This window comes from Bos indicus x Bos taurus, chromosome 19 (genome assembly GCF_003369695.1).
Source record: "Bos indicus x Bos taurus breed Angus x Brahman F1 hybrid chromosome 19, Bos_hybrid_MaternalHap_v2.0, whole genome shotgun sequence".
Classification (NCBI taxonomy): Eukaryota; Metazoa; Chordata; class Mammalia; order Artiodactyla; family Bovidae; genus Bos; species Bos indicus x Bos taurus.
This window is the reverse complement of record NC_040094.1, coordinates 26,227,626-26,254,982: the sequence shown is the minus strand read 5'-3', so window position 1 is coordinate 26,254,982 and position 27,357 is coordinate 26,227,626. Positions and strand designations below refer to the sequence as shown.

Sequence of the window (27,357 nt, the reverse complement as noted above, 5' to 3'; positions counted from 1 at the left end):
AAAACAAGGCTTCTAAGTTGATATTGAACCAAGGGAGAGAGCACCATAGAAGGAGTTCTGAGCTAAGAATAGGACTGCCAAGTGTAGTTTTTAAACAGACAATCCAGCATTTGATCTTTATTTCCACAAACAAGAATATGCCATCAAAGGTCCTACCTGGGAATGTCTGTATTCTTTCTGAGAACCGGACTCTGTGCCACTGTGCTGACTCCCTGCAGAGCAACAGCTTCATTATCCATGCTTTTTGTGCATTAGCGATGGTAGGGAGGAGACTTCACCTGCCAGGGAGATGCCCTGCTCACTGGCTTTGCCAGAGGAGGCCCTAAGGAAGTTCTCAGCTCAGAGGGACAGGATCCAAGAAGGAATCCTGGAATGCATAGGATCCTTGTGGAGTCCTAAGTCCTTGGCAGAACAGTTCAGAGAGCAACACATATGGTCAGGATATGTGTTCGGCTCACCTTGGGCCCATATGTCTGCTGTGTGCCGAGAAAAATCAAGGGTCTTGTATTGAACCTCTTGACAAAATGGAAGAGGCAAAATATCAATGGGGAAAAGGTGTCAGAGTTTTCAGCAAATGGCTGAGACCCAGATGGGGGCAGGGAACGGGCCATGTAATAGACTTTAAGCTGAGACACCATGGGGCCACACCTGGCCCAAGCAAGTGAGGGGTCAGTGGGCTAATGGTTGACATGACTCTGGGGAAAGGCCCTGACAGATGCTGTAGTCCAGCCCCTCCCTGATGGAAGCTGAGGCCCAGAGAGTGGGCTTACTTATTCAGTATCTGACATCAGGACTGAGCTTCGTCCATGACTCAGACTCTAGCCTCTTGAACCAGTGGTTCTCCTGGAAGTGGAGGCAGAGGTGAAATTCTTGACCAAACACAGAATGTGTTTCTACTGAATTCCATGGAAAGGGAGCCACTCAAGTAGCCTGGAGTGAGGTAGCCCTCTGAAAGAGTCATAAAACCAGACCCTGGTTCATCACCTACCCAAGGGCTCCCAGCGTTTTTTTTCCTCCTCCTGCCAGACTCATATTTCATAGTAAGTAGATATCTCTTGATTTCAGGAAACATAGGCCAATTTCCCGAGCCCAAAAGGTGCATCCTAATTGGTCTCATGGTATTCCAGTTCCCCTTTGTCAGCGATTGGCCTCAATGTGGGCATATGATTTAGTTCTGGCCCACAAGACATAAAAGGAGGACTGAGGGGCTTTCTGAGAAAACTTTTGCTCTCCTACTAAAAGCAGAAAATGCAGTAGGCACCATCAGCCCCCATCCCGTACACCTGCCTTCAATGCAAGTGTATACAGTGTGAGTCAAGCGTGACAGTGAAGCCACAGTATCCTTAAGATGGCAGAGTGGATGGTCAAGCCCGAGTCTTTGGTGGCCCAAGTGAACTGCTGGTCCCGTGCCAGCAACTGTCTAGCTCCAGACTTCTTGGTAAGTAGACATTAGATGCCCTTAATAGGATGGCATCATCAACTCAATGGACATGAGTTTGAGCAAACTCCAGGAGATGGTAAAAGACAGGGAAGCCTGGTATACTGCAGTCCACAGGGTCACAAAGAGTTGGACACGACTGAGCGACTGAACTGCAAATGCTGCTCTTATAATTTAAGTCACTGCCAGCTACGTTTCCTCTTACTTGCAGCTGAAAGCAATCCAGATGGCACTGGCCACAAGCGTTAGTGCAACTCCAGCCAAGTTCAAGAGAAGCTGTTTAAAAACAGCCTTTGGTCAGCCTCCTCGACCTTGAAATCTGCTCTCCTGAAGCACCACCCAGCTTTCTTATCATTCCTCAATCAGTTGGAATCTCCCCACCCTTTCCCCCACGCCACCACATCCTCCCCCATCAGCTCGGCCAGTCTTACTCATCCTTCGCTCCCCACCTTGGATGACCTTCACTGACCTTGCTCACTTACCACCAGGCATGCATCCAATTGACCATACTGATCATTTATTTACTAATCACGCTTGTGGTGGCCTGCCGTAGTGGCGGCACTGGACCCCACAGGCTGTGCAAGTCCTCGGAGCCCTCACTGTGGGGGCGGGGGGGAGGGCAGACATGTCAGCAGCAGCAGTGTAGGGAGTAGTGATAAAGGGGTGGTGCGGTTTCACCTTGGTGGGAGAGCAGCTGGCCCATCTCCACGCTGCTCTCGCCAACCAAAGGCTTTGTTTCTTCTAGGGCAAAGACCAGCCCAATCTGTTCCAGGACAGCTCTGAGCCCTCTCAGAGGAGGCAGCAGCAAGGGGCTCTTGTTGATGATCCCTGAGCAGGCAGGGCCTTGGGTAGACCTGCTCTTGGTCACCCACCTTTCCCTACAGGCCCCACAAGGCCAAGGCCCTTAATGGCTAAAGGAAGCAGCAGTGGACATAGCGGTGGCAGGTCTGAATCAGAACCTCAGCCGCCACTAACTGGATGTGTGACTACTGGACACGATGTGGCCTCTCTGAGCCCCAGTCCGAATGAAAGACAGAGGAGGTGAATAACACCTGCCTATCTCACAGGCTGCAGCAGAGATTGAATGAGATCGTTAGCAGGGTGCAGGGAGGCCTGGCACAGTGGAAGTGGGCAACGTGTAAGTGTTCATTCATCCACCTGCCTCTCCCCACCCCACCATCCTGCACAGAGCAGAAAGCCAGAGACAGCCTGGGGCACCTTCCACTGGAGACAGGACGGTCAGGACTCACCCCACCGCAAGGAACCAGCTGTATATGCTTGGCCCTCGAGTAGAGAGAGTGGGGGTCTTTAGGTTCCCAGACTTTCTCCTGCTCTGAAAAATACCATCAGTGGCGCAGCACAGGAAGGAAAGAAAATTGGGTTGGTGGGCAAGAGGACAGGACTCTCTCACGCATCTCTCCCCGAGGTTCTGAGGGTTCCCAGGCCACTCTGGAGTCTTGGTCCCACAACTTCATGTAGATTCACGCATGGGCAGGAGCTGTCTGCTCAGGAACCACTGGGCGCTGCTGGTTCTCAGCAATGCTCTGTCCGTACCAGGCTTGGCTGCCAGGACCAATCAGCAAAGGGAGCTTTCCCCAGAGGAGCCCAAACTCCGGCCTGACAGACAGGCTCTGAAGGAAGCCTGCTCTTGGTGGTTAACAGCTATCCATCCCCCTGCGCCTGCAGGTGAGGGTGGACCGAGGTCTCCAGCTATGGGCCCAAAGGAGCCTATATGTAGTATGACCACTGCCCATAGATAGTGTGACCCCAGCTGTCATGGGGCAGGAAAGCATCTTCTGGAAGAGACAAACTAACCTGCCGGGGAGGATCCCAATAAATGTCAGCCAGACCATGAAGGGGTCTGAGGAGGTGTCCTGCAGAGCTGGGGAGTGGGTCTAAATCATCAGTTACAGTTGAGCAGATTACAAGTGGGGTGCAGCAGGCAGTGTCATCCGGAAGTTAGCAGCTCAAGTTCCTCATCCTTACTGCCAGTGGTCCCAGGAGGCTCTCATTCCCACTCTCACTCTAGTAGTGGGAAGATGCCCAGGACCAGACACTCCATCCCTGGGCTGTGGACTGACCCCTCCTAGTGCCAGGAGGGATCCAAGGTAGCCTAAGGGAAGCTGGGAGAGGCACGGGGCCTGGAAGGTTGTTTTCTCACCTCCCAAGCTGGGATCTGATTCCCATGTGAATGACAAGTGAACCCCAGAGCCCAGCCCCGGGGGGCCAGCTCGAGGCTGAGTGGGGACAGGACCCTGACCATCTCAGAGGTGATGGCAGGCCCCCAGCAAAGATGGACGCCAGCAGACTCACGGCAGGCTCCCTTCACTTCAGAGCCTGCCCTCTCAAAGCCCATCCCCAGCTGAGACCCCAGGCCTGGAGGAAGAGTTGGCCTGGTCAGCTGGGTCTCCGTAGGGTGTGGGCATCACGGGGTCACTTTGGGACATGGACCCCAAAGCTCTGGGGCAAGTCATACTGGAAGGTTCAAGAGTCCTTGGGAGGGTGGGGGCCATGGGCATGGTCTTGCAACTCTTCCAAAGTCTCAATGTGTGGTCACATTAGCCCAGTCAGGGAATTGATCCAAGTCAAATATGACCCGTCCCCAGGTGTTGATGGCCAAAAACACACAGGTGATTCCAATGACGTTCATTATTAGTCCTGTTTTCATCTGGAAAAGAACAGGGTCAAAGTTAGCGCTCTTGGGTCTGCCAGGCTGTCAGAACAAATGTGAGTGGGACACGGGGATCCGTGCTCTGGAGAAGGGAACCAAAGCTGTTGGTTGGGCCTCCTGTCCCCAGGCCAGGCTCTGTCCTCAACCCACCCCCAGGCAGAGTAACTTCGTCCAGTACAAGTCATCACTGCTCAAAGCAGCCTGGGAAACAGGCAGGACAGGCAGACTCTCCAGGCCCACTGGGACGCCTGGAAAACTGGGCCTCAGGGAGGCAAGCAAGTTACTGAAGAGCCCTGGTCCAGAGCTCACCCCAGCACCCTCGCCCTCCCACAGACGCACACCAGCCTTTCCAGAGCCTGAGCTGCCTTCTTTGCGTGGTCATTAACCCCTGCCCTCAAACCCTGTGGCAGGTTTTTCACTGGGGATCAGAATTGAGCCTGCAGTCCCTGGTTTCTGGGACTGCCATCTGTGTGAGAATGCCCCATGAAGCCCCAAAGATACCCAGTGGCGGTGCTGAGATAACCGACACCTGACTGGGCCGGGGAACGGTCCCTCTTCACTGGCCGCCCCGTTTGCACACTGGCCTCTCCCCATTCTGCAGCTGCAGACCTGCCCTCCTTCTGCCAGAAGAGTCCCTCCTTTGGCTGCACTTGTTTCTAGGGCAGCATCTGCTCCTCCCAGGCAGTGGTGTCCCATCCCCAAGCCCCGCCCCCCACCCACCCGTCGACACCGCCCCCCACCGCCTCCATCTATAGCCTCTATCAGTCTCTTTGGCTGCCATTCGTCTTTCCCCTATTCTCAGCCTCGTCCCTCCTGACTCTCCTCTTGGGTTCTTGCTTATTTGTGAAGTCTACATTGGCCATATGGGACCCCCACCCTCACCCCGTCCAAGTGCTCAGTGAAGGTTCCCCTGATAGCTGCTCGAGCACCTCCAAATGGGAGATTCTGTAACCCACCTCTCAGCTTTGGGAGACAGAACAGTCTATGAAATAAGAGATGGTGTCAGAAAAGAAGAAAAAGTTGCCTATAAGTGCAAAGAAGGAGTTAGGTCTGGACATTTGGTCCCAAACTGTTTAACATCACAGGGCATCCCTCAGGACCAAAGGATCATAGTTGATGGGAGTGAACAAAAGCAGCAGCGTTACCATGTCGGAAACCTTGAGGTGTCCATAGGAAAACACGATGGCGTTAGGCGGGGTGGCCACAGGCAACATGAAGGCAAAAGATGAACTCAGCGTACAGGGGATCATGATGTACAGCGGGTTGAGGCCGATGGAACGTGACTGGGGAAAAACACAGCACTGCAGTGTCACAGGTGCAGAAAACAAAGCTGCCGGGACCATCAGTCTGAAAAGCAGTTCCCTAACATGCTAAGCGCGTTCCCACCTCTGTGCCTTTGTCCTGCTGGGTCCTCTGCCCTTTGCCACACCTGGATAGTAACTCTGCTGGACGCTGAAGGCTAAACTCCCCAGCACGCCTTTTTGAACCCCCTTGATTCATTCAACATATATTTCTTGGCCACCTAGTATATGACAGAGACTGCTGGATGCTCCTGCCACCCATGTGTGCATGTCTGTCTCTCCTGATACAGGCAGAGGGAGCCTGGAGGGCAGGGACCATGTCACTCATCTGTGTATGTGCCTCAGTATGTATGTGTTTCTATACACATTTGGGTTCATTTTGCATATGGAATTTGGTATCCATCTCTTTTACTCTAAAGCTTAAAATTGAGCCACACCTACTCTGTCTAGCACAGAGTAGACAGATGCTCATAAATATTTGTTGAATAAATCAGTGATATAATTTGTAATGTCTGTCAATATCTACCAAAATGAATAATTCATCATGTGGATCTACATGTACTTGAGGGCAGACACACATGCAGAGCTGTTTGGTGCAACATTGCAACAGCAAAACACACAGGAAAGGGTCTCAACAGCCATCAATAGCAGGATGGTCAAATAAAATACATCTATACAAACAATGGAATCGTCTGCAGCTGTAAAGAATTGAGTAGGTTTTACATTTTAGCAATGGAATGATCTCTAACATGTATGATACGATTTAATACATTAAGGTGCAGAGCAGGACTATGAAATGACATTTTTTAAAAAGAGAGTGTGTGTGCATGTGTGTGCATTCTTGCATGTATGTGTGTGTGTTACACACCCAGAAAGATATCTAAGAAATTAATAATAGGAGTTATCTCTAGGGAGGAGGCTAGAGGGTAAGGGTCTGTATGCTCTTTGTATTATTAGACATTTTCCAGCCATGTGTATGTACACATTTGAAAAATTACATGTCCCCATTTTATGAAGTATCCTTCAAGACTATGATTTTTTAATGACTTGATAGTATTCCATTGTCTGAATATGTAACTTATTTCACCAATCCCCTACTATTATGGAAGTCTTTTTTATCACAATTCTGTGATGTGCATCTTTATGGTATAAACTTGTAAGCATCTCTAATAATTTTTCTAAGATAGACTCCTGAACATAAAATCCCTAGAGTCAAGGGGTGTGAGAGGGTTTCAGGTTACAGTTCCTATGAGTAAACAGGTCTCAGAAAAGGCCGTGCCAGTTGCATCCCTCCAGGATAACTAAGAGGAACCAGTTTCCTTCCCGGTTTCCCTCATGATGTATGCACCCCACGTGTCTCTGGGCCCACCTGGGAAGTTACCACCTTCCCCTTGCCCACATGTGGTGCTGAGCCAGATGTGAGGCCTGTGGGGACTCTAACTCAGGGCTTCTGATTCTAGAAAAGCTTGTTTCCGAAAGGCCTGACCACCCGCTCCAATAAAGACCCCCATTTATCTGACTGGTCTGGGAGCGAAAGCCAGGCCTCTGTGAGTGGAGGGAGTCCTCACTACTGCATGGCCAACATCAAAAGAGGCTCCTTGGCATCTTTTCATTCTAGGCCACCTGCTGAGGGTTGGGGGAGATGGGCTCTTCCTAACTCTTCCATCTTCACTTGGAAAGAAAAGAGAAAGTCACTTGAGTTTGCTCTGTATACACATGGACACCCTGGCAACTGAATGAAAATTTACCAACTTCAGTCTTGTGCTGAGGCCTTTGTAAGTCTGTCCTCTGAACTCCAGAGCTTCTCCCAGGCTCATTTCCCATCTACACAGGGTTTTCATAGCCCTCATCCTATTTGACCCTCAGTGCACACATAGGAGAAAGAACTTGAGTGATGTGTTTGGAAGATCCTGAACTTGAACTCAGGTCTTCTGACTCTAAACCTAGGCCTTTTTCTGTGCCACCTTGAGTTGGTACTGCCATGTGATGAGAGACAGAAGGAAATGCAAGAAAAGATGGCAGTCGAGCTTCCTATACACTCTGCTTTCTTCTCAGGCCCAACTCAAAACTACGCTTCCCCAGAGAACACAGTTCTTTAGCCTGACACTCAGCACCCTCATTCACAAGCTCTCTAGGCTCAGTGCACACTGCTCCACGATACCTGAGCTTGCCAAGCAGGGCTTCTGGGAGTTTATGCAACCATTTCCTTTACATGGGTTTTGTCCAGCTGGGCCCTCTGTGCCTTTGTCCTGCTGGGTCCACTATCCTTTGCCACTATCAGGCCTACCTAAGATGCCACTACTCCATCTTTGCAGAACGTCCTCTCCCCTCCCACCATCCCCAGGCTCCAGTTTCCCCAAGATCTCTTCCTGGTGGGTTCCAGCCTGTGGTGTCCCCTGTCCTGCAGGCCTCCCACCCACCTGTGCTACATTCTGAGAGACGCTCTATCATTCCCCCATGGCATCCTTGGTGCCAGCCCTGCCTCCCGAGCTTGAGAAATAATCAATTACATTTATAAACAAATTTAGAGCACCTGGTTCTTGCTGAGCACTTTGGGTCAGCAAGAGGATACCAAGAAGAACCAGCAAAGCGCTAAGGGCAGGACCAGGGCCAGCAAGGGCTCAGGGACCTGGGTCTCCACAGCCTAGCTAGGCTTGGGCCCCTGATGTCACTGCCTCTCTGGGGACCCAGTCAGCTTCCTATGAAATGACGACTCTCCCCCAGCCGAGTCACTTACCATGGAGGCAAAGATGGGCAGGAACAGGGTGGTGGTGGCCACGTTGCTTGTGCACTCGGTGAGCACAGCAATGAGTGAGGACATGATCAAGGTGATGGCTGTCGGGGACACAGTGTGCAAAGGCTCCATCTGCTTCCCCATCCATTCTGACAGCCCTGAAGCCTAGGAAGCACAGGGAGGGCAGTCACCACAGGGCTACTGGCTCACAGCTCCTCCAGAGCCCAGAGGGAACTTCATCTTTCTCCGAGGAGCTCAAACCAGACCTCACTTCCAATTCTCTTTCTCTGAACATGTACCATAGGTGCTGTCATCCATGCCCACAGTTTCAATCTCCAACCTCACTCTGCTGTCTCTGAAATCTGTTGTCTCCAGCCCAGCTGGCCTACTGTCTGGATTTCCACCCAGATGTCCCAGGAGCATATCAGACTCAACACGACCCAACCTGAATTCACCCTCTCTAGCCCAGAATCTGCTCCCCCTGGGCTCCCCACCTCAGTGACTAGACTCACCCAACCTAGAAGGCTAAGGAGTCATCTTGGGGTCTCTCTCCCCCTTATTCTTTATGCCCGGTGACCATGTCACCCAAACAATCTCAAGTCCATCATCTCCTCTCAGTCTCCCACAGTTTTTGAAGCTCAACAGAATGATCTGAGCCAGAAACTGGGGAATTTCTATTTGGGGCTTTAGGCTGAGAATAGATTGTCCAGGGAGAGAATGAAAAGTGAACAGATAAGAGGCTAAGGATAGAACCTTCGGGAACACTCATATTTATTGGAGAATAGAGGGAAAGTCAGCATAGGAGGCAGAGCAGGAACAACCAGAGTTAAAAGTAGGAGAGAATGGTGTCTTGGGGATGAAAAGAGGAAAGAGTTTCAAGGAGGAGAGAGTGGTCCATGGAGTCCAGTGTTCTGAGCCTGTGTTAGATGAAGGCTGTACAGTATCTACTGGTCTCCCCCAAGCCCCACCCTTCTTAGGCCTCCACTCCAAACATCCAAGAGATTTTTCCTAAGTGTAGATCTGACCAAGTCACTCTCTGGCTTCAGCCCTTCAGTAGCTGCCACCACTTTCAGAATAAAGTCCACACTCCTTATCTTGACCCTCAGTGAAGCAGTTTCTGGGAGGTAACACCAGCCTTATTATCTTCTGCTGTTCTTCAGCTAGATTATTTCACACTTACTTCTTTACTCGTGTGCCACTTCTTTCTGAAATGCTCTTCCAGATATGCCCCCCCTGCCCCCGCCTAGGATGGGAAATCCTCAAAATCAGAGACTGCATCTCAATCTCCTCTGTAATTCCTATGCCTGACCTAACATAGACATAGTAGGAAGGTTTGATGATGAATGAATGAGAGATAAATAGGTGGATGAGTGGATGGAGAAGTGACTAAATGGATGGATATGTTCATCAAAAAAAAAAAAAAAACAGTTATGAACCCACTACTCGCCAGGCTGTCCTAGATACTGAGCAAACAGCAATAGTAAGACCAAGTTTATAACATTCTATTCCCGGATGGATGGACAGATGCACAGATGGATGGACAGATGGATGAAGGACAGCAGCACCAAGGCGGCTCGTCCCCTCCCCCTCTAGCTCATTTCTTCCCTATTAGGGAAGGAGAGAGGGAAGAAAGTTGCATTTTTGAGGGTATTTTCTTCCAAATGCTGTTCTTCTCTTCCGATGCCACTACATACCTAGCTAGAGAAAAAATTTCTAAATGGCAACTGTATCAACAAAAGAGGTCAGCAGGTAGATGAAGCAAAGGAAATGGTGAAACTATTCACAAAGAGTTGAAAGAAAGAGTTGCCTTGAATAAATCAAAGCAGAGATCATTATTCCCACAGCCCCCCAGGAGACTTCCCAGTGTCCCCCACCTCTCTTGGCTAACCACGATTGTTCACTCATCTCTGAAATCAGTCAAAGAGTACTCTCTCTGTTCCAGGTACTATGCATGATGCAGGGTTTGCAGATGACAAGACAGAGGCACTGTCTTCCTGAAATGTGCAATTACGTGGAGGAGACAAACACAGAGGCAGAGCCCTGGGGTGCTGGGAAGGAGGGGTGCAGAGGCTCTCAGCTGCCCTCTCGGTGAAGGAAGAGGCCCTAGGCAGCCCCCCAACCCTGCCACCGCCCCAGCAGTGAAGAAGTTACCTCGCATCCGTTAGCCACAGCAAAGCCGCCCCCCAGGAGAAGCACGATCCCCCAGGGCACTTTCTCCTGGGCCACCTTCCAATTCAGCAGTGGGGGTGGATAGAATGGAGTTTTCCTTTCTGAGAAGAGACGATAAAAACACACACATACGTTAGGAATTCCAGTGGTGATCCAGTGGTCAGGACGCTGCGCTTTCACTGCTGATGGCCATGGGTTCAATCCCTGATCAGGAAACTAAGATTTCACAAGTCGCATGGCACAGCCAAACAAAAAATCACACACAATCCAGAGCAGCATTAGCAAGAAAAAGAGATAAAAGTGATCTCATCAAGGGGGCATAAAAGCCTGCAAGGACAATGAGTACCATCTCATAGCTATAAATCAGCTAAAATGTACAGTAATCACTACATCAACTGCTGGTAAAGACATGATATATTAAAGCTATTATATGCTCTGGTAGCGTTATAAATTGGTACAGCCTGTTTGAAAAGCTATCTCCCAATACATGTTAAAAGCCTTTAAGACATATATACTCTTGTACCCCAGCACCATCACTGCTAGAAATTTATCCTACAGAAGAAACACCCTCAAAGAAAAAGCTATATATACAAAAGCATTCATTTATAATAATGAAACATTCAAAATAGTCAGAATGCTCCAAAACCCGGGAATGGTTACAGCCCCCTGATACAATATAACGCCATAATTAAGAAAATAAATTTGAAGACTGCAACAGTAACAGGAAATGTTTATAGAATAACTACAAACAAAAACATGAAAACAAAATCCAACAGAGAAAACAGATTGAAATGTTTTGATTATAGCTATATAATATCTATATGCATATTAACAAAGACTGGGAGGGAGAGAGAAACCCCCAAAATACTGATGGCATCATGGGAAATCCCTTTCTGTTCCTCTTATTAAATAAATGAGATTGCAAATGCTTAAAAAGCAAGAGAAGAGGTCCTGCGCTGAACAATACCCAGGGCAGTCTTGGAAAACACCCAGTGCTCAGACTCTGTAATCTAGCCAGGCCTTTGCTACAGGGTGAGGTTTTCTCCCTCCTGGGCCCAGGGAATCTATGGAGACCCTTTGCTGCCAGGGCCCAACCCTGATGAGTGGGAGGCCAGGACAGGAGCCTTACCTTCCTCAGTCTGACTGCAGAAGTTGAACTTGGGCTTCTGCGAAGGCATGATGAATAGCAAGATGGCCACAAAGATGGCCACAGTGGCATCGGAGGCGTACCTGGGCAGAGACAAGCACAGAGGATTAGCCCAGCTTGGCTGGAGTGACAGTCACGCCACGAAACTTCTCTGTATCTGAATGCTCCTACATGCGGAAGCTGGCTCCTCTGAGAAAGAAAACTGATACTCTGGGACTTCGCTGGTAGTCCAGTGGCTAAGACTCTGCGCTCCCAATGGAGGGGGCCTGGGTTCAATCCCTGGTTGGGGAGCTAGATCCCACGTGCTGCAACTAAAGCCAAATAAATAAATAAATAATAAAAATTAAAAGAAGAAAGAAAAGAAAGAAAATTGATACCCCAAAGGCCAAGACCAGGGGTGCTGAGATGGACTGAATCCAGGCTGGAAACCAAGATGCCTACATTCTTGGCCTGGCTCTGCCACTGTCTTTGAGTGACCCTGAGCGACTCATTTCCCTCTGTCAGCCTGTGTTGCTCTGGAGGTGAACTTTGTGCGTTCTTCTCAACCAGATTTTCTGGATTCTGGGGTCACCAGGGTGACCAGAAGGACTCTGGGGTGACCCCAAGCAGACCTTCAGAATGAAATAAGGCACGAACAGGTGGCTATCTCTCAGACCACATCTTCCTTCTTTTCTAGGATATGCATGGTCTCAACTTTTCTTCCTTTCTGATCACATAACTTAGCCAGAAGAGAAACTCCATATCCCCCTCTTTTCTTTCTAAAGAAGCTTCTGGACCCTAGATGTGCATCTTCAGAGGGACTCATCTGAATCTGGAGAAAGATAAGAAAGGAAAGACAGAAGAACAGAGACTGGGAAACCGGAGCTCTGGGAGCCCCAGTCCTCGCCCAACGAACTTCTATCATAGCCTGGCTGCCCTGAGGGACCACAGGAACACATCTGTGAGCTTGTTGGGAAGACTGGTGAGACAAAAGCAAGTCCGGAAACCAACAGAGCGTTCCAGAACTGGACGGCAGAAAAGGAGGAGAGCCACAGAAGGTGCTGCGGGAGGAGCCACTTACTTTGTCTTTCCTTCTGTCCAGGCGATCGACACCCAGCCGGGCATGAAGCCGGGGTCCCGGGTGAACCAGAGGCCGACCAGCAGAAAGAAGCAGAGCAGGACGTTGATCTCAGCGAAGGAGAGGGGCCCCAGCTTCCTGTACTCCGCCCACAGCACCTCGTGGGCAGACTTCTCCTCGCTCTTCTTCTCCAGGCTGCAGCCCCAGGACAGACTAGAGGAGGCAAAGATGACAGGGCGGGGGGAGCGTGTTGGTTAGCCCAGGACTGGCTGAATGGAAGTGTGAATGCCGGGCAGCAGAACGTGATAGAAAGCCGCAGCGGGCTGCCCGTCACCAGGGGGCCTTGAGCAAGTCCCTCCCCACTCCCCTTCTCTGTCATCTGCCCACCCGACTTCACAGGACGCAGTGGCAAAGTCTGTTTTGTGTGCCCAGCATATGCCCCAGGGTGCCCTCAGAACTGGAGGGTGCCCCCAAAGGAAGCCTGAGAAGGCACAGGTCGGATGGCCAGTCTAGATCAAGACTCAGGAAGAGAGGATGGCCAGGAAGGTGGGAGACTGAGCGAAATGGACTGGAGATGGACAGGAGCAGAGGGGGCAGAAACAAGCAGAGTCGAAGCCACCGCTGGCAAGGGCGTCTTGGCCGGTACCAGTCGCCTAGAGGCCAGCTGCTGCCATCATCTAGGGGACGCTGAGAAATATGGAACCAGCTTGCGGTGGAGCCAAGGCCCCCTCGCAAGCTCCCTGTCTTCTTTCTCCCACTGTGGCCTGGAGCTGCTTTCAATGGTACTGGCATGCCAGTCCCCATCATCAGGTGGCTCAGGAGGACACAAGGAACAAGGACAGGTCCCAGCAGACTGGGTCAGGCAGGAGGAAGGTGGGTGCTTACATTCCAAGGAGCTGAGGTGTAGGATTAGGGACACAGCAGATGCCGGGGGCTGGAAGTGAGTGTGGCTAAGGCAGGGGGAGAAGCCAGCCAGGTCCTGCTCTTGGATGGGCTCTTAAGGGACCAGGGCCCATTGGCCAACACATTTGCCCAGGGCACCCTGCAGCACATCTCCCTGGGGAGGATACCTAGCCTTGGGGAGAGCCGATTGATTGGAAAAGACCCTGATGCTGGGAAATATTGAGGACAGGAGGAGAAGGGGGCAATAGAGGATGAGATGATTGGATGGCATCACTGACCCAATGGACATGAGTCTGAGCAAACTCCGGGAGACGGTGAAGGATGGGAAGCCTGGCGTGCTGCAGACCATGGGGTCACAAAGAGTCAGACTCGACTGAGCGACTAAACAACAGAAGTCTTGGGGAGGGACTGGCTGGGGCCGCTGGCACACAGAATGCCGACCCTGAGGAACCCATCAGCCTGAAGGTGGTGGCAAGGCCAAGTTGCTTGTCCCTAGAGAGCCTTCCCTTCTGGGAGTCCTTCCTGGGACCCTAAGTCAGACTTCCAAGGAGTACAGGAGTTGTGGAATAGGTGCCGAGGTGCTGAATGCTGGAGCCAGGGGCGGATGCAAACCGCTTTTAAGAGGGCGAGAGCCAGCCCAGGATGCAGCACGGCCTGGAGCAGGGGCTCAGGGATGTTTGGACATTTCCTCCCGTGGTGCTCAGGGGTAAGGAAAGGACGCGACGAGGGTGAGGGCTGGGAACTCAGGTCTACACAGCCTGCCAGGATCTCCGCTTTGGACAAGAGGCCAGGCCGTTTGTCCCCAGGGTCACCCACCAGGGACACCTTCTAGATCATCCAGCAGGGGGATGGCTCCACTGGGGTGGGAGGTGGCCTCTCTGTCCTCGCCCCCAGGGCATGAGAGTCTATGTTCTACCCGCCACCAATCTACTGTCTCCTGTAGTTCCTGAGGCTCTGGGGCTGGGCCAGAAGCTTCAACCTTCCAGAACAGGATAAGGGGGGGACTCTGGTAGCCGTCCAGCTCTTTTCTGATGCTGGGGACAAATCTTGACAACACAGCGGCTGCAGACTCTGGGGGCAGCATCATATATTCAGTTGTCCAGTGCTGGCCCTGCCGTAGTGGTGCCGCCAGGCCTTCAGGTCCCCCTGAGGCTAAGCGTTCCACGCTTATCTTTGGGTTAATCCATCTGGTGACCTCTGGGCTGGTATGAGAGAAAGGCAGGTGGATCCAGCCTTCCTGTGGGATTCCTGGGGGGCTAGGTGGGTCCACAGTATCCTTCTGCAGTAGAATGGCCTTCCTCGAGATGCTGATGAACTGGGTAGACATGCTGTTGGAGAGGCCAAGGGACCCCGAGCTCTGGAAGAGGTCCAGGAGAACCCTCCTCCCTGACTCAGGGCTTAGCCTGATAAGGAGGGCTGGGTGTAAACCAGCAGCAATATCCCACGAGTCCTGAGGGGTCCTGGGGTGAGCTGCGGCCTCCTTGGCTGGACAAGGCCTAGGAAGCTGCCCATAAACTCTGCAAGATCCATTTTTTTCTGAATTAGGCTGGAGGGAATGGCCCTGACATTGCTCTCCATAACTAACCAGATAAGGATTCAAGCTGGGCAGGCAGGCGCCTAAGGGAGCAGCTTCCCTTTCACAAGGGGGTCCAGACACGGGGCAGGGTGGGGATGTGACGGAGGCCTAAGTCTACCTTTATGTTTTTATTACAGCTGCTCTGATTATGGATAGAGTTTGTTGTTTTTTTTTTTAAACTGTAGTTTTCAAAACAATTCCTCCTTCAGAAGAAAACTTAACCAAAATGCCCCCTTTTCCCCATTAACTCACAGGTTTTCGTGGGCATCTTTGCCTTTCATCTCTGAAGTCTCCTCTCCTGCCACATAGGCCTATTTTTCACTGAAGCTCAAGCTCCCCATGAATTAAGGCACAGAGCACGCAGCTCACAGAGAAAGTCCGTGCTTTTAAAAATGACAGCAACAGGGGCTTCCCTGGTGGTCCAGGGGCTAAGACTCCTCGCTCCCAATGCAGGGGGCCCTGGTTTGACCCCTGGTCAGGGAACTAGATCGCGCATGCCCCTATGAAGATCCCATGTGCCACAGCAAAGATCGAAGAATCCCAAGTGCCGTAACTAAGACCGGGGGCAGTCAAATAAATAAAAATAAATTAAAAAAAAAATTGAAACGACAACAACATTTTGAGGTGTTTGTCAGCCACGCGTCATGGTTTCTGTGCAAAGCCTGGCTGCTGTCAAGGTTGACCTTGGTAAACCATGCCTGTGTGCTGGGAACCAGAAGGTAAACTTTGCAAAAGTGGCGTGCTTCTGGGAACATTGTGAGCTTTCAGTAAATCTGGGCTTGGATTGATTGGGACGCTCTCAGGTCGTCTGCCGTGACCTGGCCTAAAAGACACTTGCAGCCAAGTGGAAGTCTGTCCAGTCCTACACCAAGAACAAGCGCTCGTTAATTGCTTTGACTCACGTTCAATGGCTCACCTGCTCCTTCTCCCTAGGCTGGGCGCTGGGCGGATGCGGGGGTCAGAGAGGACTTACCCGCAGGCCACAGAGGAGCTCGGGGTGGGGGGCAGTACTGGAGCATGACTGCAGGTGCCAGGGGATGGCAGAGGGGGGCAGGTGGGCAGAGCCTGGAGTGTCCAGGGAGGCCCGGAGCAGCGAGAAAGCTAGCAATCATCAGATTCAGAATGGCGGGGGGCAGGTTGTGGGGAAGCTGGGAAAGGAGTTGCCAAGGAAGAAATGTTGGAACTGGCCTTGAAGACTGAGGAGGTTAGAAGGGAGGAAGGCAGGGAATGGCATTCCGGGGAGAGGCAACAGCACGTGCAAAGGCATGGGGAGGCACAGGGGTGGCAGAAAATGGAGGGCAAGCCAGCAGGAGAGGGGCTGCTGAGAAATGGTCAGAACCGGACAGGAAGCACGCTCTGGACTCAGCTGCTGAGCCAGAGGGGTTTGCTGCAGGACCCGGCACGGTTAGACCCACTACTGTGTCACCATCTCAGACTTACTCGAATCTCATGTACATGAAGCGGAGCCACAACCAGGAGAGCAGGAGCATGATCAGCATGTTGGGGAAGGCGAATCCGAACCAGGAGGCGAAGTTCACGATGTCTTTGCTGTCCGGAAACAACCTTACAGGAGAAGCACCAGTCCGCCCACGTCTCCACCAGACACTGGGCCGGGAGAGCGGGCAGGCCAGGCCCTCTGGGCAGAGGCTGAGCTACAGCCGGGCCCCTAGAGCTGGCCTGAAGCAAGGGCCCCAGAACATAGCCACGCACAAGACAAGCCTGAGGTGTGACCAACCAACCCTCCTAGGGGTCCACACCAGCTGAGAAGCTCGTGAAAAGCAAGGCCCTTCAGTACAGAAGAATACACCTTTGTACACACATAACTGGCCAACAGGTCCAGGGTGTCCACGAATTCCTCAGAATCAACCAGTGGGTGTGGGCTTTCGCAAGAGAAGGGCCCCCTTAAAAGATCAAATCTCAAAAGCTTCCCAGGGTGGGATCAGACAATGTTTCCTGGGGGCTAGAAGAGGGTCACTTCCACCCCCAGCCCCAGGCATTGATCCCTTTAGCCCAAGAGTGAAGTGGCACAGAGCTTCCCTGCTGTCTCAGCAGTAAGGAATCCACCTGCCAATGCAGGAGGCATGGGTTCGATCCCTGGGTCAGGGAGATCCCCTGTAGGAGGAAATGGCAACCCACTCTAGTATTCTTGCCTGGGAAATCCCATGGCCTAAGGAGCCTGGTGGGCTACAGTCCATGGGGTTGCAAAGGATCGCACACGACTGATGAACTCAACAACACAGCCACAGAGTTTTTCTCACTCAGAGCAGATAGGCAGCTTTGCCCAGAGGAGCTCTGGGGAGAAGCATAAGGCTGTCATTACAGAAAACACTTGCAGAAGCAAAGCGGTCTGCTTGTTCCATCTCAAGTGTCCACCCTGCCAGGCTGCAGGCCTGCCTTCCCACCCTCAAGCCTCCCTCTGCACCCCTGTCCAGGGTGGTTGTCTGCACAGGACAGGCACCACCATACTTCTGTTCCTTCTCTCTGTACCTACTACGATTTGTACTTATCTTCATTAACACATTTACACGACCCATCAGAACTCTCCAGGCATCTGCTACCCTCAGTTGCCCTCGAGTATCCCACTGGCAGGCCCCAAGACCCTCTCACTTCTGTAATCCCAGCCTCACAAGACCAGGCACAGAACTGAGTCCTCAGAGCCTGGTTCCTTTCTGGTCAAGGCTGCAAAGTTCCAAACAGCCCCCTGGTCCACCTGGAGCCCCACAAGGGCACACATCCCCTCAAGGGCAATTAGAAGGGTCATAGTGAGTGAGCCGGTGAGGCACCAGCTGACCTAACCACTAACCTTCGCCGACATCATAGGACCATCATCATTAAACAGCAAGGTTGTGAACCAGCTTTGAGGGGAGTGTCTTTAGAGGTGTCTATTTTCTACAAGTTTTAACCAAGGACCCTGCTTCTTGGACTATGTTGTTTCCCCTGGCTGGCTCTGGGTTCAATCCACATTCCTTCTGAGCAAGAATCCTGAGCCCGGGAAAGAAAGGTGGGACTTGCCCCAGGGCGAAAAGCAACCCTGTCTATGGACATCAGCTCCCCCGCTGTGGGGTCCTGAGTGTGTGCAGGGGGGCTGGGCCACAGAGGCTGAAGGCAGCCCATCCTCCCTGCTCTGATATGTCCCCCCAGCCCCAGGGCCCAGCTGAAGAGGAGGCAGAGGTGGGTGGGCCCCTCCAGCCCTGTTCCTCTCACCCTGTTATTGTCCCCAAAGTCATGGCCAGCGACTCACTCTTGCATCTGGCCCAGGAGCACAACGTTGGGTCCCGTCCCGGTCAGGGTGGCGGTGCCTCCAATGCTGGCCGAGTAACATATGCACAGGGTCATGGCCTTGCATGCGTTCTTCCTGTTGACCTCCTGCTGCTTCATGGAGGGACCTTCCAAAGTTGCTTGATTCCCTGTCATGGGCATACCGCCATGAGCTGAGCCAGCCCTGGGGGCCGCCTGCCCAGCTCTAGCTCCAGCTCCTGACCCAGCTGCTGACTTGAGGCTCTGGGCATGCCAGCTCTGCTGGCTCTTCCCCCAGGTTTTCCTTCCTCAGCCTCAAGACCCAGGCAGTGGTCTGACCCCATCTGCCACCCATGGTCACGTCCCACGGCTCTTCAACGTCTCGTGCAAAAACTCAGCAGCTTCAGACACACTCCTTTCTTTCCTGCCTCCTTGCTCTCACTCAAGATGTTCCCTTTATCTGGAGGGAGTGGGGGCAGGCGGTAGTCCCAATCCATCTCAGATGTCCTCTCTTCCTAGCAAGTCCTCTCCCTGTTCTGCGCTTCCTCCGTGTCTGGTTTATGGCATTCTGTGGTCTCTCCCAAGTCAAATGAACTGTCCGAGGGACCTCTTGACCCCACCCCACCAGGCTCTATGAATCTGCAGTACAAGGGTGTCTGCTTCATCTATGTAGCCCAGGACCTGGCCCAGGGTCTGGTCATCAGCACAGGCCCCAAGAGGCCATGCAAGGCCCTGGGGATGAACGAGGCAGAGGAAAGACACAGGCACTCTCTGACTTCCTTGAGCTCAGTGTCCAGCGGGGAAGCCAAGGTGTGAGCACCAACCCCAAAACCTGTGGGAACAGAGTGGCAGATGGACTTGGCCTGTTCAGAGGAGGCCTCCCTAAGGATGAGTAGGGGTAGAAAGGATTCCAGGGCATCCAGTAGGTGCTCAAAAGATACCCAAATGAATAATCATATCAACATGTATTGACTTCTGTCATGGCAGGAACAGATGCGGGGGGAACTTGCTGTAAGCTCCACGAAAAGATGGAACTTTTATACACTAATCACATTCCTAAAAGTTAGGAAAACAGCATTTCAAAGTATTTCTCTATGTGCTTGTGAAAAAAGAGGGCTCCAGAAAGCAGGGAGGTGGCTCAAGTTTTTGGAAACAGAGAAGACTTCCCTGACCAGGGGCTCACCTGGCAGCTCGCCGGCCTTGCCCTTTTCTGCCAGCTCCAGGGTCCCCAGGCTGGCCTCGGTGGCTGCACTCGTGGCCTCCATCTGCTGCAGCACAGCCTCCACGATGGGCACCATCATGGCCGTGGTGGCCGTGTTGCTGATCCACATGGAGAGAAAGGCCGTGGCGCACATAAAGCCCAGCATCAGCCTGCAGAGGAGGAGCAGAGAGGAAAGCCAGAGAATTCCCCACCCCCGGCCACCCCCAACTCCTAGGGAACTAGGTCCTGCCCCCTGCTGGGACGCCAGGGGCCAGCACCAGGGTGCAGAGGCCTGTTTGGGACAGTGATGCCGTGTTAATACCTCCCTCCCCACCTCCCTCCCTCTGCCACTCTCCACAAACATTACTGACGTCTACTCTGCTGGCTACTGGGACACCACGAGGCCTCAGCTCCCGTCGTGGCTCTAAGGAGCTCACGGTCTAGCAAGGGAAGCACAGGCATGCAGTTGGCGCCGGCACAGTGTGGAGTTGGCCCTAGTACAAATCTAGGGGCGCACAGGAGGAGCAGTCCCAGCTTCCCATTTCTACCTGGAGGATTCCCAGCCCCCCAGATCCTGCTCCTCCTGAGTTCAGAAGGCCTGCGTGGAGTCAGGCTTCCAGAAGGGGGAGAGCCACGAGGGGCCTGGGGAAGCGGGACCTCCCTGGTGGCTAACCCCTGCCCCACCTCTCCACTCACACTTTGTACCCCCCTCCACTCTGCTGCGGATCAGAGCCCCAAAGAGTACTCAAAAAACATGTTTCCTTCCTGTATGGCACCCCACTTTCCACCTCTGTCCCCGCTGAGTCATCTGCCTGGAAAACTCCCCTCATGGCCCTTCAGAGCCTTCAGGGTGCTGCCTGAAGTGGACGCCTCCCCCGAAGTGGACGCGGGGTAGGGCTGACCACACCCTCCTCCGTCTTCTCTAGGACGCCCCTCCCTGGCTGGAGACGGAACTGTGTCCACGTCTGCTCCATGAGCACAGAAGTTCTGATTCTTCTCTATGGGTCCCGCACACTTGGCACAAAGCCAGGAGCAGGAGGCATTCCAGGGTTGGGGGGCAAGAGGGGGTTGGCTGAATGGAACTCAACTCCTTGGTCCCCACGCCCTTCTGCAGTCAGGCCCCTCTCCAGGACCACTCATTTATTCGCCTGAAGAAGGGTCTGGGGGCTGCCCTGCACCGTGGTTTAGCCGATGTCCCTACAGGTAGGCCTCATGGCCTCATAAGTACAAAGGTTGGAAGCCAGGCTTAGAGGACGGAGCAGTGACCGGGGGGAGCAGAGAAGCGTGAATGAACATCCTGGATTTGGTGTAGGAGCGAGGCACTCCAGCGCTCCAGAATAAGGTCCACCCGCTGATGGAGAAAAGCTTCCCACTCAAAGGATTCTAGGAACAAGAATTCGGGGGCCTGCAAGGCCTCATGTTTCTAGGCAGTCAGTTCTGATGTGACTCTGAAAACCAATCGCTGGAGGGGCTCGATGTCAAGAAGGGTCACAGGTCAAAGAGTCACGAGCCCTCACTCAAGAGAGCTGGGATGCCAAGGGTGCTCAGACACTGGCCTCCTGGAGGGCAGGCAGGCCTCTGCCTTCAGGGCCCAGCACGGTCCTCGACACAAGGACATCGAAGGACAGACTCCCTGTGAACTAACCCACCCGCCTTCCCAGGGCTGGGCTGGGTCACGGCATCATTTAGAAAGATGCATCCTGAGCTCCAGATTAGAGGGGGCAGGGCGCCATCAGACAGGCCAGGTCCAATCCCCATGTGAGGTCAGCAGACCATTTAATCCCTCTCTGCCTCAAATTCCTCATCTACAGAACAGAACATGGGTAATGAGAACAAACCCCAACTCTCAGAGGTGTGGGAAGAGTTAGAAGAGGTGATGAATAAGTCCCTGGTATCATGCCCTGGGCACTGCAGGCACCACAGGGTGAGTCTGCGAGATCACCTCCATGACTTGGCGGGAATGGCCTGTGACTCGTGGGGAGACCTTGGAGAGGGGTGAGACCACTGAGTGGCCGGGGGAAGGTGAGGTGGGCAGCAGCTTTGCAGAGGGAATAGATGTGCCAGCTTTGGAGAGATGACTTTTCTACTTCCCCCTGAGCAAGGTAGTTGAGCTTTCTTTCCTGCTTTCCCCCACACAACTCCTAGGGGTATCAGGTACAGCTTGATCCAGCCTCCATCCCCCTTGTCCCTGGATCCTGCAGCCTTTCCCCCAGGAAGTCTTCTGAACATGCAGGGACCCTTGCGGAGCAGTCTCCTCTAGATTCAGAGAAACTTTACCCGCTGCTGCTTACCATACCCCTCCTCCCCAGTTGCTCCCCGACTCCCACCATCCTTGCATCTGGCCTCCCTAGCTAAGATTGTAACATGACCCACCCAGGGGTCTGCCTGGCTGCCCTGCCCAGGTAAGGCCATGGTCAGCCCTTGCCTGTGAGTCTGTGGCACACATTCCCCTCCCCAGCCCTGGGCCTAACTGTGAGAAAGAGGAGGCATAATTACTGTGCAGGCTTGGTCCCCACCCAGAGGAGCGTGCGCAGGGCAATCCTCTTGTGCAGCTTCCAGTGCTCCACGGCCACAGCCACGATGAGACCGCCAAGGAACAGCATGTTGGTATCCTTCATGTACTGGATGCTCACCTGCGGGTGGGCACAGAGGCCCCATCAGACCCGCCCGCTGGCCACACACTACTCGGGCTCAGGGCCACCCAAGTCCCCAGAGACAGGCGAGCAGAACAGATGCTGACTTCAGAGCAGCTTGGAGTGGGGATGGAGGGTCAAGGGTACGTCCCTCTGCTAGAGAGAGCCCACAAACAGGGTATGATCTGGTCCCCCGGATCCTACGCAGCTGAGAGCTGAGCTCAGAGGAAGAGTCATACGGAGAGATGCTCTGGGGCGCTCACCTGCTTGAAGTCCAGAATCTTGAAGAGTGGGAAAAGCAAGGCAGGCAGGAGGGCGGTGACAGCCAGAGGGATGACTTCTGTGCACCAGTAAACGGCCATGATGATGATGATGTAGGCACACCGGACAAACTGAAGAGACAGCCCTGGATCCTGCAAACTGCTGCCATCTCGCCCCCCAGCCCAGAACACTCGGCGCGGCAGCGGGCACGCATGCCTGTGTGCTCAGTCCCCTCAATCACGTCCGGCTCTTTGCAACCCCATGGACTGTAGCTCACCAGGCTCCTCCGCCCATGGGATTCTCCAGGCAAGAACACTGGAGTGGGTTGCCATGCCATCTGATTTGAAAAGCCAGCTCATTGGAAAAGACCCTGAGGCTGGGAAAGATTGAGGGTAGGAGAAGAAGGGGATGACAGAGGATGAAATGGCTGGATGGTATCAACTCAATGGACATGAGTTTGAGCAAGCTCTGGAAATGGTGAAGGACAGGGAAGCTTGGCGTGCTACAGTCCATGGGGTCATAAAGAGTTGGACAACCTCCAGGGGATCTTCCTGACCAAGGGATCTAACATGTGTCTTTTATGTCTCCTGCACTGGCAGCTGCGTTCTTTACCACTAGTGCCACCCAGGTGCACAGCACAACTATCTTCTAATTCGATCTTTCTACTTGCGTCACTCCACACTGCTGCTGCTTTTCTTTTCTTTTGCAAATCAGATCATATCACTCCTTTGTTTAAAAGCCTTTCTTTGCCTTCAGGACAGAAGCCAAATGCGCTAGCACTCTTTGAAGACCTTCTGCTGTGGAGCAGGCCCCTCCAGCCACATCTCCTTACTCCCACTTCGAGGTCCACGACCCCAGAGCCATGGTGAGAACCGAGGCTGATGCCCCACCTCCTGCGGCTGCAAGACGCTCCCTTGGCCTGGAGAGAGTTCTCAGGGCTCAGCTCACCACTGCTCCTTGGGCATCTCCCCCTTCCTGCCCCTAGCCTGGGTCTGCACCCTTCCTCTATGCCCCTGCCCCCACCCCCAGCATGCAGCACACTGAGTTGGCATTATTTGTTTCACCAGCACCACTCCTGACCCACCCACTCCCTCCCCTGAAGAGTGGAGTCAGCAGTGGAAGGCAGAATCCGTGTCACTCAGCATCCAACACAGGCCTGATACCCCAGGGACACTCAGCAAGTGCTGATTGGAGGAACGACCAGCACAGCATGGGCTGTGACAAACGCACCTGCACACAATCAGTTTATCATCACCCAAGATAACATGTGTTATATGCATGGAACATCGCACAAAGACACATTCTTTGTCTGAATTGTGTTATCAGTGATAAAATACGAGCACCCCAGGACACCTCCCTACTCTGATGCAGGGTTTCTCAACCTCAGCACTCTTGGTGTTTGGGGTTAGATGGTTCTCTGTTGAGGGGGAGGGGCCTGTCCTGTACATGGCAGGGTGTGTGGGAGCACCCCAGCCTTCATCCCTCTAGATGCCAGTGGCACTCTCCAGTTGTAACAATAACAACAAAAGGTCTCTAAACTTTGCCAGATGTCCCCGAGTTGAGAAGAAGAGGGGAGTCAATGCTGGTGACACCACTGGGCTGAAGGCAGGACAAATATGGTTAGAAGCCCAGCCTTTGACACCGGGCAGGCCTGATCAGTGATCTGCCATTGTGTGGCCTTCCTTGTCTTTGAGGTCGAAAAAGAGAAGCAGGAATGATCTGCTGCAGGGGTGGGCAGTGAGGGAATGTGCTGCAGAGATTTCAAACACAACTGTTGAATCATTAAGTCTTTTGCAACCCAGTGGTTGTATGAGGTTGAAAAAGAGAAGTAGGAATGATCTGCTGCGGGGATGGGCAGTGAGGCAGGGGTGGGCAGTGAGGGAGTGTGCTGCAGAGATTTCAAACACAGGTGTTGAGTCACTAAGTCTTTTGCAACCCCGTGGTTGCAAAACCCCACCAGGTTCCTCTGTCCATGGGATTTCCCAGGCAAGAATACTGCTGTGGCTTGCCATTTCCTCCTCCAGGGATCTTCCAGACCCAGGGATCGAACCCTTGTTGCCTGCATTGGCAGGCAGATTCTTTACTACTGAGCCACGAGAGAAGCCTCTTAAGCACAGTCATACTGTCTAAAACTCAGTCTCCTTCTTATCATCATACGATAGCAATTCTCAACAGTGTCTTTGATAAAATACTCCTCCCACTCCCAACCCTGGACCCTCTCCCTGCTTGTTTCACGTCCTCACTTATAAATCAAGGATTGAAGAGCACCCACTCTAAACGTATGCCACATAGAAAGTGATGTTTTTATTATCTAAACGGCAGGTGACACATGTAAGCAATTTTCCCAGACAGTTCCTGGAGGCTCCAAATGTAGCCAATAGAAAGCACAGGAGACTAACTACCCCTTCTCCTCCATGCTTCTATCAGAAGGCTCAGGAGATGCCCCTGAATAACGTGCTAAGTCACTTCAGTCGTGTCCGACCCTTTGTGACCCCATGGACTGTAGCCGGCCAGGCTTCTCTGTCCATGGAATTCTCCAGGCAGGAATACTGGAGTGGATTGCCATGCCTTCCCGCAAAGTTGACCCTCCCTCATCTAGAATGCTCCAGAGGGTTGTGGGGAGAGCAGGAAAGGACAGGTGACCTTTGAGAAGCCTGAAGAGAGGCTGGCAACCGTGCAGAATGAGATGGGTTCTAATTGCAGGTGGGAGCCTGGACCCCGGTGAGCTCAGAGCCTTCTCTGCAGCAGAGAGTATGACCAGAGGAGTAGTTCAAGCTGAGCTCAGAGAATGGGTAGAAAAGTGGAGGAGAGATGATGACTAGAAGGAAGCAAGGTGTAGGAGAAGAATAAAAGAAGGAAGCCTGCAGCAGAGAGAGTTCGGGGCACCGGTGGAGGGGGATTCACCCTAGGAGTCCTACCTTCCCCTTGGATGGTGCTCTCACAGCCTTCCCTGCCACTCTGCCCCTGACCCTGGGTTTCCTTGCAAACTTTGTGGCCCTGGGGGTGGGGGCAGGGAGCTCTTCAATGGTGACCAAAACAGAAGCTCAAAGGGAGAAAAAAAGGAGACAGGGTTCCAGGCTCCCTGGCACCTGCCCCACCACCAGGCAAGAGAACGCAGGAAGGTGGCCTTTGGAGTGACTGTCACTCACGGCTCCCCTTCCCTTGCCTGATCCTCCCTCCCAACGTAACACATAGACACAGACACAACCTGAGCTGGGGGTCCTAGCTCAGGGTTTCCAATGTATGCTGGCGGGGTAGGGGGCGGGTGGTCTTGGTCACACTCTCCTGGAGCAGGAGGGTCAGCAAAGTGACTGTAGTTAGTCCGGGGAACATTACTCCCACCAGCAGGACTCAAATCACAGCTCCCTGCCTGACTCCCTCCCATAGCCGGTAACAGCCTCAAATCTCTTTCTACAGAGGAAATACTGTGGACCACAGCTGATGTGGCAACTGAAGAGCCACCCTTGTTGAACCCGATGTCCTCAGCCCATCACGGGTCTATGATCAGCCTACCCAAGGGCTCCTCCCCCACCTAGGAACCAGCATGATCTCTTTTGGACCCTATGGCCATAAAATGTCAAAATCAAGCCTCCTTCCTCCATTGTACAGCTGAGAACATCAAGGCCCAGAGAACACAGGGGCTTGACTAAAATCACAAGGATGGGTGAAAGAGAAGTCCAGTTCTCTCGAAGCCTGGCTTCCTGATACCCAGTACAATCCCACTGCTCCAGGACTGCCTTCAGAGCGTCCCCCAAAGAGATCCTCTGTTGCCCAAACTTGCCTGGGTTGTGGGGGGTGGGGGGAGCAGAGGTTTCCTGTCTGGGCTGAGAGTGAAAGGCTGAAAGAGGGAATGAGTAAGGAGCAGCCAGCAGCCACAAAAGGTTTCAAAGGGCTCGGGCCTCTGCCAAACGGGCCTCTCACTGCCCAGCGGGGCCTGGGCCAGCGCTCCCGGCACCGCCCCCATCCTGCGGCCAAGGCCATTCATTCTCTGCTTCCTTCCCGGGAGCCCTCGGAGGCCAGGGCTCGGACGCAGCTTCCCCGCAACCCTGGGTGGTGCCACCCAAGGCGTGAGTTCTGGGAACATGTCCTGCCTCCTGCCTCAGCCACAGCAGGCAGTGAGCAAAAGCAGGCCAACCTGACCTGCCTTTTCAGCCGGGAGCGGCAGCAGGACTCTGATTCAGCTGTGGCTTCCTAAGCTTCAGAGCTGGAAAGAAATGTGCATCATAGATACGAAAACTGAGGCTCGAAGGAGGCCCAGAAGGGGACAAAGATGGGACTCAGGATCCCCTGGTGGCTCAGATGGTAAAGAATTCGCCTGCAATGCAGGAGACCTGGGTTTGATCCCTGGGTTGGGAAGATCCCCTGGAGGAGGGCATGACAATCCACTCCAGTATGCTTGCCTGGAGGGCTACAGTCCATAGGGTCACAAAGAATCCGACACGACTGAGCAACTAAGCACAGCACAGGATCCACCAAGGTCATAACTTTTTCCTGTCTGTCCCTGAGTGGCCTCAGAAGCCATCTACAGCTGGGAAGTCCCTAAGTGAAGAGACAGGAGCGAGAAGGAAACAAGTGCCCAAGCTCCCTGTTGGTACAGGTGGCATTTAGGGACCCTGGGGTCCGGGTTATGCGCCTGGGAGATTCTGAGCCTATGGATGGGCTGTGTGGCCAAGATCTGTGCTAATTTCTAGGTTTGTGTGCTTTGCCAAGACAGTTCTTGTTTCCAGGGATCTGTGAATCCCAAGATCCAAGCCCCTCAGAACTCCTTGCAGGGCACCTCCCACAGCACCCGGAGCTCCAGAAGGTGCGTGCCCCCGGGGGAAGTCGTGCCCACCCGGGAATCCGTGCGCTCCACCTAATGGTCCCGGAAGCCACCGGGCTGTCCAGAGACACAACTGACCTTGGCGGGCATCAGAATGATGAGTGGCAGCAGCAGGATCGGGGTGAGGAACAAGATCACGAAGGACTTGAACTTGGAGACATAGCTCAGTGCCGAGGCCATTGCAGAGCGGGAACCTGGCGGGAGAAG

General features: G+C 53.1%; 1 protein-coding gene across 1 annotated transcript; it reads right to left on the bottom strand.

Annotated features, from left to right (window-relative positions):
* Window positions 1-84: 84 nt before the first annotated feature.
* Window positions 85-27,357, bottom strand: SLC13A5 (solute carrier family 13 member 5). Its single transcript, XM_027517216.1, has 12 exons — window positions 27,229-27,357; window positions 22,331-22,459; window positions 21,931-22,067; window positions 19,417-19,604; window positions 18,238-18,403; window positions 16,437-16,559; window positions 12,521-12,730; window positions 11,443-11,543; window positions 10,296-10,414; window positions 8,148-8,309; window positions 5,255-5,392; window positions 85-4,106 (listed from the first exon to the last, which is right to left on the bottom strand). The coding sequence occupies exons 1-12, from the start codon at window positions 27,328-27,330 to the stop codon at window positions 3,981-3,983; spliced, it is 1,701 nt and encodes a 566-aa protein (XP_027373017.1). The 5' UTR covers window positions 27,331-27,357; the 3' UTR covers window positions 85-3,980.